Here is a 12,497-nt window from a genome sequence, read left to right as displayed (position 1 = left end):
TTCTCGGAATACATTGTAGAAGTGTAAGAAAGAATCGAAAGTTGAGAAAAAATGGCGCGACCACATGAAAACAAACATGCAAATTGCAAGGTTATTACGGTTGTTGACAGTATTGAAAACTTGAGTATTCCAGGTTTCAAAGTTATTTTTTAGGCTGATGCATAGTGTAAAGTGTACTTACTGACATGATTTTTTTATCTGTTGACTTTCACAAGCCAAGGATTTTAATAGCCGTCTACTGCATGTTGATTGTGGTATCAAATTCCTTGTGGCTTGTCTTGTAAACATCAAATTTATACATTTACAGTGCATTTACTTAAAACCCTTTGTTCATTCAGTGTCGATAGTTATTCTAGTCAGTGGTGTTATCCCCAGAAAAAATTCTGGACAGGATCACTGGTGAGGATCACAAAGTGAGTGTTTTTCATGATTTAACACACACACTTTTTCAACAATTTTTTTTCTAAAGGGGGAGGGGGGCAAGCCCTCTCCCTGGATCCGCCACTGCTAGTCCAAAATAATTATGTTTTTGGAGGCTGGGTTAAATTTGCTTTGTTACTTGCATAAATATTATTCCAAATTTCCTCTTAACCCTTCAACCCTCTTTTTTCTAGTCATCTTGGTCATAGTCCATTTCGGCCATAGTCGTTTCGGCCATGGTTTTCTATATGCAATCAATCAAGAAGTTAAATCTTTTACAATTAGTTCTAGAAATATATATAGTGCTTATGACTACTTACTTTCTATGGTGCACACCGGGCTGGAAAATATATTCTAACTTCAGCGTCTGTAATAAACCAACTATATTGTACAAGGCCTGGATATCGTCTGCCTCGTTCCGGCTGGCTGGTTTTTGGCGGGAACAGTGTTGGAGATTCCCCAAAGCTGCATCCTATTGGGGCAACCTAAACCCCGGACCACTACACTTATTGAATATAAAGAGCAGTTTTACTTGTACATGTACCTCAGAAAATCTTTTGGACATTGTAACTTGCAGTGGTTGCGGGGAAAACTATATTGGACAAATGAGAACATCACTCCGGTAGGAGAGGAAAGATGTGACTATATACATTCATTTGTGTGTCTTTTTGTATTTTATTTTGTCTTTAAATACATTTAACAGTGTGTGTGTGTGTGAATATATATCCTGCTGAGGGAGCGACCAAATTTGCATCTAAGATTTGCAACCTCGCGTCGATTCTAGAGTTGGGCATAGTTTAGACTTGATTATATATATGTATGCATCCTTGTCTTAACATACTATGTTTATTCTCACCGTGCATGCTGTGTCTACATAGTAATGTACTACGAAGTAAGATGGTTGAGTGCCTCACCCCATTTGACTTCTTATACAATGTATGTATCATATACTTGGTGTGACTGTATTTGTATACTGTTACAGATCCTCTGTTGTCTTACTCGATACCATCAGAGGTTGTCCTATTCAGTCACATCATGTGCTAATGTTCGCGCTCTACATTTACTTACGACGAAGTATCACTCGGTTAACGAAAGCTATATTATATAGCCAAGTTGGCCGAGTAGTCTAGAGCGTTGGACGTACTGCAGGCAGGGTTGCCATAGATATTGGAGAAGAGAAGGGATACGTTCGAATCCCACTGAGGGAGCGAACCTGGAATCGATTTGTGAGTTCTAGAGTTGGGGTGTAGTTTTGACTTGATTATATATATATCCTTGAATCAATGAAGTATTTTAATTTGTTAAAAAAAAGTTGCATTTTTTATCGACATAGGCTTCTTTTGTTGTAAAATAGTTTTATTAGAGTAAAAAAAATATCGTTTTGCCTTAAATATAGACATTTGAAGTGAAAGAAATCACACGAATAACATAACATAATTGCTGATGACGTACAAACTGCAAATTTCTGCCTAAGAATGATTTGCATCACAAAAATACCTACAGAAAGATGTAGCAATGGACAGGTATATAATGCTGAAATGAATAAGACTTGTTTTTTTTTTGTATTTGAATGTTGTATCAGATCATTATTAATACATTATTAACCACCGTAAATTCGATAAAAAGACATTCTTTCATCACTGAAAGTATAACCAATGTCATCAACTAAAAAGACAACTTTTGCATTAGGCAACAGCTCCATATAATTTAAAGGAAGCTTGTCTTCCAATTTTTACATGACGATTTTAGTAGATAAATATATGATTTGATTGTAATTAAATAAACATAGTAGATAATTATATGATTTGATTGTAATTAAATAAACAGGTAATTGCAGGTGGCATAATGATTAAAAGGCTTTATAATCAAATTACCTACATGATTACTGATTAATTATCATTACGTACTAGAGACATTGAGCTGTGATTAAATTCAATTATAGTTCTATGCTAGAAACCACAAATAACAACATTCATTAAAAAACAAAAAAACAAACCAACTAATAATGTTTTTACAGAAGTCACATTCTTTAAACGTACATGAAAAATTTTGAAAATTTAGATATGAAATAACCAGGAAATAAACTATACCTTTTATCAGGGACTTTATATTTAATATACACTCCCTGCTTTTATACATAAATTATGCTGAACATTGTGGAATTTTTTTAAAAAGTACATTAGAGAGAATCCAGCTATCAATAATTCGAATGAATTACACAATTTTCTTAATACGATCTTTAAGTTTTTTGACGAATAAAAATGTGTTTATTGCAGTTAATTGATACAATTTATTTTTCTGTCGTCTTTAATTTCAGAAAATAATTCTTAGGCAACTTCTAAAGAAGAAGAAACTTTACTGCATCAGCATAAACAGCTGTAGTATTTACAAAACAAGAAATGTTATACATAATCAATCAAACAGCATGGAATAATACCTGCAGAGTGCAAAAATACATGTAATTCAGGTGTACTGTAAATAGTTATGGAAGTATAGGAGTCAATCCTAATAAAGTAATAGCAATTTACTAACCTTGCCCCCCCCCTTTTAGCTTGAGTACATGGCTTGGGTAATTGTTCAAGTTGTTTTATAAATTATCGTTGTTTAAACTTTCTGAAATATTAAGTGGTGTTATCTCCCTCAGTAGTTTTTAACATTTATTTAATTTATTTAATTATTTGTTTATGTTTATCAATTATGTATTCACCTTTTTTTTCCCCCTACTTATATAAATTGCTCTTTTTTAAATAAATTAGTATTATTTTTTATAATTTTACAACAGTCATCCATCTGTTTTTTTATACTTGAAAATACAAATTTATGTAATATTTTGAATCGTATAAAATATTTTAAAAATGTGTGGTCGAATTATACTGTGGTCGAGATAACTATGGCCGAAGTGATAGTGTGGCAGGAACGACTTGCATCATTTTTCATATGGATATTGATACATTGTATGTCGGGTTGGGGTCAGAACAATGTGCCATGAATTTGGAGATTCAGCGGTATCGCAGAGTACCACCCTACAACCCCTTCTAACAAGTTTCAAGTTGAAATTGTGCATGTCCTGCTTACCTGTAGTTCTATCATTTATCTGTATGCTGATACCAAATTTGCTACAAAAATTACATTTGTTATTGAAGTTTTGATCATTTTTTATGACCGTTTTGTTGACATTTTGAATCGTAATGTATTTGAAGTGGTGTGAGACGAGAGTAGGCAGAGTTTTTACTTTTCCTTTGGAATGGAGCAGACAAGATTTTGAAAAACTGGAATCAAACAGAATAGTTCATATTTCCATTGAAAAATTATGTGTCTTATACCATTTCGTTCTAAAAGGAACAAGCTCTGCTTTCTCTTGTCTTATGCCACTTCAAATGTATTATTATTCAAAATGTCAACAAAGCAGGGTCTCTCAACAAAATTGTCAAAACTTCCATAAAAATTTAATTATTGTAGCAAATATGGTATCAGCATACATTAAAATGATTCTGTAATCGATCTAGGTACATGTAGATATGACATGCACAATTTCAACTCCATGGTACATTGTACTACCGAATCTCCAATTTGTTGTATGGCACATAGTTCTGACCCCAACCCAACATATCAAAATCCAAATAAATAAGCGGAGGGTTGCAAGGTCAGAATAAATTTGGACTACATAAATATGAGATTTAAGAATATGCCTTAAGCAGCAAAAGCCATGATTATCTGGACTAGAGCTATTCCTTATACATGTACAATCATGTTTCATGTAGTTATTAGTTTGGAAATTAGAAAATAGCTTTGACACTTGGAATTGATTAGACTTTACTTGTACTACAGCAGTATAAAATGTACATCAGTACACCAATTACATGCACTAATCCAATTTGGGATTTGAACAGTATCCAAAGGTATTTTCTTATTTGGCTGCCCACTGAGAAGAAAATCGCTACAGACATTGAAATCCAAGGTGGATTACATGTGCACAAGATATGTGTTTTGAAAATGAAATGCAATTACTTGTTTTCAAATTTCTACATTTTAATATTCATGGTTTTTCATTCCAAATGAGTTTGAGACTAAGTAATAGGGATGACATTGATTGTGAATTGTCATTTTCATAAAGAAGTGACATACATGTATGTTAAATCCACATTTGCTATTTGAGTTAGATTTTTAAACATTCATTACATTGTTTAAAATTTTGAAAAGATTATAGGAGACTCTTATTGTGAATTTACATTCTCTACATAATACTCCCAGACAAAGAATATTTGTTCTCATTATCCTGCATCTTACTAACTTGCACATGTCTGCTATAGGGTCCTTTCTCTCTATTAATATCATACAGATGGAACCTGAACAACTCCCAAAAATATGTAAGTTCATTCCCCCAATGAGTCCTGAAGAAGTGTTCACATTAGAGAAGTTTGAGAATATTTAAAATCCCTTTTCTGCCATCTTTCAATTTTTTGGAAGGGCCCATTGGATATCAGAGCAGGATTTCATAAAAAAAAATCACAAATTGAGATTTTCTTCAAACCATTCCTTTTCTCAATGAAATTGCTTGAAAATGGAGATTTAAGGAAAATCTCATTGACTGTGAGATTTTTTTTTTGTGAAATCCAAGCCTGATTTTCATTTTACTACTTTGTGATCAGAGATGGGGTAATTGTAATCATTAATCAGCTGTTATTGATTACATTTCTTCAAGTAATCACTGTAATCATTAATCAGCCAATAATCTGATTACATGTAATTTAATTTAATCAATTACTTTTCAAAATACCCTGTAATTCTGATTACGTTATGATTACAATGGAAATATTAAAGCGTCAAATGGTATCTATCAATAATGCATTATGTCAACAACAGAAAATGTGTAAAATGATTGTTAATCATTCAGTGCTACTTTATGTAAATTTCTTTTTTTTTTTTTTTTCGTGAAGTTATTACAAAATGTTAATTCAATACCAACATTAGTAAAAAAAAATCTAATTATTCTAATGAAAAAACTGTTTGTTAGAGCTATCAAAAGATTTTATACAATTCTTTTAATGAATTTGATAAGAAGTACAAAAGTCAAACCAAACGGTATATTAAATTTTATCCTCTCACTGCAAATGCCCTTGTCTAAAAACTGATTGACTGCCAAATGCAAAGTGAGTTCATGTCATAGTTTTAAGCTATATTTGTGTACAGTGAATGTTTAATGTTATTTTGGAAACAGGATCAAAAATAATATATCTTGAAGCTGCGTTAGCTGTCATTTTGGTAATTTTTTTGTCTCTGTTGAAATATGCCTTAACCTTGAATTATTTCTACTAAATTGTACTTTTCCTGTATAATTTTACTCGATATCTGCAAATAAATTGTGTTACATGTAAATACATGAAATAGGTGTCTATATGTTTATTGTCTTGCAAGACAAAAAATTGACCTAGATAAATTTGTATGCATGTGACTTCTGGTGACCTTAATCCATGCATGTGCTGTAAGGGTTTATTTTTTAAAAAACATCTGATTGCAAAGGGAAAGTGGGTAATCAGTATCAAGGAAGACCCTCGGACTGAAGCCGTGAAAGACAAAAGTTCAAATATAATGCAAGGATCCTTTTGAAATTTACGTATTATGATATAATGTGGCACAAATATGGGGTAACTGTCATTATTTATTTGAAAACTAATTAAGAAATAGATGAAATGAAATGTAAACAAGACACATGCTTACCTGTGTATCTGTTAGTTATTTTTTTTACCAAGGTTAAAGTACTTTTAACCCAGGTTAATGCCCTGTCTGCAATGTTCAGAAGTAATGGCGAAACATAATTAGATCTGAGCTATCAATCTTTTTTTATTAAAAAAAACGTTGTTTTCACAATGTTCTGTAGGTATTTATTGCTTCAATTGCATTACTACAAACTTATTTCATTTTATCAGCAAAATGCAGTAGAATCAAAACTGGACAAATTTGGTAGCTAATGCTGCTTTAATGAATTTACAGAATTTAAGGCTTTATGAAAAATTCAAATAACATAAACAAAAAGTTCCAAACCTTTCAATTAATTCATAGTTATTTGCAATTTCATTGTAATCAGATGTAATCATGATTACTTACCAGTGTAGTCATTAATTTAATTTAACCATACATTTGACAAAGTAATTGTAATTTAATCAATTACATTGAAAGTAATTGGACCCATCTCAAATTGTGATTTATATACCTTTTAACTCCTGTAGGAGCATATTAGTGATGTTCATGTTTTAGTAGAAAAGAATACATGTACTTCTGAAACCTACTATTGAAAGTGCATATAATGATTACACTCCGTTGTATAAAGTTATGGTACAGGGTTTGCACATCACTTTTAATTGGTACTTTATGGATCTTTAGATATATATCTGGTGTTTTTATCTATTCTTAGGTTTTCAAGCTAGAAAATGTTACCTATGTCAGGGACACATCTGAAATCTCCCATATAAAAACCATTTAAGTATTTCAGTAATGAGCATGAAGACAATAAAGTTAAAAATTTGTTTGTACATTTTTGTATAAAGCCAAATGGTATATGTACACACTTGATGATGCCTATTTAGTATTGTTTGTTTATTTTTAGTAAGAGATACCAGTACAAATAAGTATGATGATTTAGTGAAGAACTACAAAAGAAAGAACAGAATGAAGAGATGACTAATGAAAGAGGTAACATTTTGTTATGTATGATGTACATGTACTTTTCAATTTGTCTTCATTGTATTAAGTTGGTAGCAAGTGTTCATATACATGTACATGTAGCTTACATGCATCCATAACATATATATAGTACAAGATATATGGATGGTAGGTAGGTTAAAGTAGACTACCTTTAGAAACATGTCACATAGACTTCATCATGTTCATAGTGAGAATAGACTGAACTCCAAAAGTAATAAGTTAGGATAGGCAACATATTTTTTTTCTTTATTGTTTACAACATTGTTCTTTGTTGTAAAAGATGTTTCCTTTTAACACTGCATGCAGACCTCTCTTGAATTATTTTTTTTAATTTCTTTCCATGTATTAAGAACCCATTGAATGCTATTGGCTGTTTTTTTCTCACTCTAGTAGGGATATTGTCTCTTTGGTTCATTTCTTAGATATATACATCAAACAAATCTCCACTACTTCCTTTCTAGAGTTAAAACCAGGAGGTTTCACTGATCCAAAGACTTCTAAGACCTATTAATTAATTTGGCATTAAGTTTGCATGTTTTAAAAGATACATGTACAATGTATGTACATGTTAGGTGTATTAACTATTGTACAATGAATCACAAGGAGCATTTATTGTGTTAGTAATCTGTAAGATAATGATAATCCATTTATTATGATGATTCTTTCAAGTTCTAATTTGATCAATGTTTTGTAGTATGGAGCAGAGGGGATAAATGTCTAGCACTGTATGAAGAGGAGAATAAATACTATCCTGGGTCTATTTTAAAGATTCTAAGGTCACCAGATCTGAAGGTCATAGTACAGTTTGATGGATACAACAAAGATGAATCGGAAACTGTTGACATTTCTAAAATAAAACCACTACCAAAGAAACAAAAGGAAAAACCTGGTACTTGTATAATATTACTGTAACTATAATAGTTTATGGCCAATGGTATCTTCATTGGAATTTAATTTAATTGTGGGGTATCATAGATACTAAAATAAGAAGCATTTTTCCAAGCAGTGAGGCAGTACAATTTACTTGTTTATTAAATGACTTTGGAGTAGAGAAAATTGACCCTGCATGAAAATGTTTCACATAGCAAATAGAATGAGAATAGGTATGTTGAATGTGTCATAGAGACAATAACTCCACCAGGATGTCAGCCTAAGGCCACCCATTGGTCTTCAATGAATGACAAGGAAACTCTCACAACAGAGGGCAGGCTGCAGCTGGCCCAAAACATTATACACAGGTACAGGGAAATTGTTGCCCCTATATACTTTAGTAATCTAAGAGTAAATTAAAGGTGAAAATGGAACAAGACATTCTGAGGCCAGAAATTCCTGACCTAGGACAGGCACAAAAAAATGGGGCTTGGTTAAAGTACTTTTGTGTGGTCACAACCCCCCTTTAAAATCAGGTCTATGTGGAAAAAATTAGGCACAGTTAAACACACCTAAAAATTAGTTTAGTTAAAAGCTCTAAATCCCTTGTTACAATAGAAATAAAGAAACTGAATATGAATTATACAAATGTACAAACTAAGGACTACTAGCAGTTAACTGACATGCCAGCTCCAGACCAGTTTAAACCTACAAATAGTTATGTCCACATTGTTAAATCAATCCCAGTTCTTCCCATGTGGGGTTGTGAATCCTATTTTAGATTTTGATCTGAATCAATTTAGGGGTTTCACATAACCAAACATGGACCTAGTCAATTGTGGATATAGGGACATGGGGGACCTTTCCTTTATCCGTTACTCCTCCTATACCACTGAATTGAATTGAATGAAACTTTCTCAGAATCTTTATAACATGTTCTCATTCTGTACCTTCTATTGTAGATTTTGATCTAAATCAGTATGAAGTTCGAAAGGTGCATGTTATCAAATTTGAGATTGGGGGTATTAAGGTAGTGAGCATAATTGATTTTAAAACAAAATTTTTATTAGTATTGCATGATATATTTACATATGAATGTCATTTTATTTTGTAGATGATGATATTATTATTGTATCAGAAGAGAGGAAAGATAGTCTGTTTAAACCTCTTTGTGGAGCTGAAGAAAATTCGTACCTTGAGTAAGTATAAAATAATTTCTATATGACTTATGCAGATCTGCTATTATCATCTTTTCCCCAGAAAATATAAGCGTACATATATTATTTTCTCTGTTAGCAGTATAAGCAGGATTTCCATGGTTGTCAAATGTTTTTATCATAGAAGGCATGAATTATCTGCCGCAGATCATTTAAACTACAACCAGATAAAAAAAAATTCATGGGAAGTTGAATGTGAGAACTATAAACAGTATTAAGTTACATTCCAATAACTCTTTGGGTTTATCCAGGAACAAATACAGAGCTTTAAGTGATGAGGACAGTGATGATTATATACCTATAACACCTCAGAGAAAGAGTATCACTGGAGGTCAGACTAAAACCAAGAATAGAAAACAAAATGTGAGAAAGAAAGTTGTAAAGAACAAATCTAACTTCAGAAAGGGAAATACAAGTACTGATAAAGCACCACATACAAGGTAAGTGAGTGATGTATTACTTATACACTAATTTTCTGTTTTAAAATGTTACAAAAAAGGATATTTCAAAGTGATATAAATCTTTCGTAACGATAAGATACGTATATTTGTTATTTGTTATTTAAGAATTGGTAATAATAAAAATTTTGACTATTGAAAAATAACAAAAAATTTCCATGTGCATATTGTTTATTGCGCGAAGTGCAATAAACAAAATATGTGTATGGAAAATTTATGTTATTTTTCAATAGACAAAATCTTTTTCATAGCCAATTCTTATAAATTAATTTTAAAACATATTTTTATCTTTAAACATGAGAAAAGTAGCTCTGAATTTAACTGAATAGGGGCATGTCAATATTTTTTTATCCATTGAGGTATAGCAAAATTATTTTAACCAATCAGATTGCAGTATTTATCTCAAATTAATTTATTCAACAATAATTCATATTTTACCAGTAATATATGTAATGTTTTTTAGTTCGGAAAGACAGGCTGACACCTCACCATGTCTTCAACTCAGTCAAGATACATTTGATTCTCAAAAACCATCCACATCCAAAATAGCTCTTCATTATTGTCATAAACCAGTTGTCAGTGACAGTGATGATGATTGGCTAGATGTAAGCTTCAACACAAAGTCACATCCAACCAAAGAGATTGTAACAAATAGGACTTCTACTTCTCGTCACAAACCTAACCTGAAGAGATGTAAGGGTAGTTCTACTGATTCCACTGACTCTGACTTTAAATCTGATGGTAATAAATGTAAAGATTCATTCTGTCATTGAATAAATGATAAATTTTTTGACCAATTGATTGCTCTGATATAGCAAAATACCTTAGTGGAAGTTATTTCAAAGTTTCACAATAATAAAAAACGCTATTCACACACTAGCTTTGTCATTTAATTTCAAAATACTTATTTGTACTTGTAGATACTATTTGAAGGCTATGATCACATTGAGTATCAGTGTGCCATTTTCTTAGATTAGATGGATTCATATATAAAAAGGATATTAAAGCTAATTTACTGATTTATCCAAATAGGTTTTGACGACTGTGACCATGAGAAACCCAAGTTTAAGTTTACACCATGTGCAGCTACAGTACCATACAGACTATCTGGACCAGATGATGCCACACAAGTACAGGTTAGATGTCATTGGTCCTCTATCTGGACGAGATGATGCCACACAGGTACAGGTTATTGGTCCTCTATCTGGACCAGATGATGCCACACAAGTACAGGTTACATGTCATTGGTCCTCTATCTGGACCAGATGATGCCACAGGTACAGGTTATTGGTCCTCTATCTGGACCAGATGATGCCACACAGGTACAGGTTATTGGTCCTCTTATCTGGACCAGATGGTGCCACACAAGTACTGGTTACATGTCATTGGTCCTCTATCTGGACCAGATGATGCCACACAAGTACAGGTTACATGTCATTGGTCCTCTATCTGGACCAGATGATGCCACACAGGTACAGGTTATTGGTCCTTTATCTAGACCAGATGATGCCACACAAGTACAGGTCATTGGTCCTCTATCTGGACCAGATGATGCCGCACAAGTACAGGTCATTGGTCCTCTCTCTATCTGGACCAGGTGATGCCACACAAGTACAGGTCATTGGTCTTCCGTGTTGACATTTTCTAATGAGTTATTATTAGAATTATTATTTTATTTCTTATTTATTGTCTTTTAATTTATCCATTTTATCAATATCAGAATAACAATTGTAATGATATAATTATAACACCCTGTACTGGAGCAAACATTAGACTTTTAGAATAGAAAAAAAAATATTCAGGTACTTTTAACTTTCTGTATGTATTTATAGATACCTGCAACCATAAATAGATATCTTAGAGATTACCAGAGACAAGGGATCAAGTTTATGTATGATCACTACAGTAGAGGTCAGGGTTGTATCCTTGGTGATGACATGGGACTTGGTAAAACCGTCCAAGTTAGTATCGTTATAATTGTTAATGTAAACTTTCAATATGAAGCAATCAGTGGTACATTTGATACCTCCTGCTGTGAGTGTTGAATCTCACATTTACAGAGGTTGTCTCCCATCCTTTTGTTTGGGAAATTTAACTCCCATTTTAAATATATGCATGTATATTGTAAAAAAATATAGTACCTGTGAATGTGTAACATTTGATATTCATTGTTTTATCCCAGGTAAAATAGTTAACTGTTTTTATACCTTTGACATGTGCTGGGTTTACTCCAATAATAAAAAAAAAGATTGATTAGAAATTCAGGTAAAGATAATTGAGAAATTTAATGTTGCTATCAAAACACTAGTAACAATATACCCCCACAAACAAATTTGATAATACAACAGCATGTGTTTTGTTCTTAATATGTAAAATGTATTTGATGAATTAATGTTATTAACTTTCTTGTTGCTCTGTAACCTAATGATCACATACATTATACCTGATATTTCAGGTGATTGGGTTTTTAGCAGCTCTATTGAGGAAGCATGGAAACAAATTGGATGTTTTAAAAAATAAACCAAAATTCATCAGAGAGGTATGAAATAACTAAGTTCATAATTCATTAAAGAAAATTAAGACATCTTATTCAAATTAAAAATATGAGAAATTAGAAAAATTGTTCTGTTTTCTGTGGAAAGTTTAAGCTGATTTTTCTTTTCCTTAATAAATGAACCACGTGAATCTTCATGGAAAAGTCCACGAGCCTATTGAATATTGGCAAAAAAATAACGAAGCATCAATTATGGTACAATTCTAATACATATTGTCTGCTTTTGAGTAGCACTGTTGTGAAGTATGGATTTTTGTGCCTATTAATTTGAATTTC

At 32.0% G+C, this 12,497-nt stretch overlaps 1 protein-coding gene across 8 annotated transcripts in view; it reads left to right on the top strand.

Annotated features, from left to right (window-relative positions):
- Positions 1 to 2: 2 nt before the first annotated feature.
- The window catches only part of LOC148630075 (uncharacterized), a 31,248-nt gene continuing 18,753 nt past the window's right edge, over positions 3 to 12,497 (top strand). For 2 of the 8 annotated variants that reach the window (XM_088560628.1, XM_088560584.1), the window contains exons 1-9: positions 3 to 90; positions 7,025 to 7,110; positions 7,817 to 8,011; positions 9,107 to 9,191; positions 9,461 to 9,649; positions 10,131 to 10,408; positions 10,700 to 10,803; positions 11,500 to 11,628; positions 12,123 to 12,206. In XM_088560628.1, coding sequence (XP_088416754.1) covers positions 7,095 to 7,110; positions 7,817 to 8,011; positions 9,107 to 9,191; positions 9,461 to 9,649; positions 10,131 to 10,408; positions 10,700 to 10,803; positions 11,500 to 11,628; positions 12,123 to 12,206 — 1,080 coding nt within the window. In that variant the 5' untranslated portion in view covers positions 3 to 90; positions 7,025 to 7,094. The other 6 variants (XM_088560605.1, XM_088560598.1, XM_088560621.1 and 3 more) reach the window with 6 other exon arrangements.

The sequence above is a fragment of the Perna viridis genome, chromosome 1, assembly GCF_037379345.1.
Source record: "Perna viridis isolate PV_CMFRI_1.1 ecotype Kerala chromosome 1, ASM3737934v1, whole genome shotgun sequence".
Classification (NCBI taxonomy): domain Eukaryota; kingdom Metazoa; phylum Mollusca; class Bivalvia; order Mytilida; family Mytilidae; genus Perna; species Perna viridis.
This window is presented reverse-complemented; position numbering and strand designations above follow the sequence as displayed.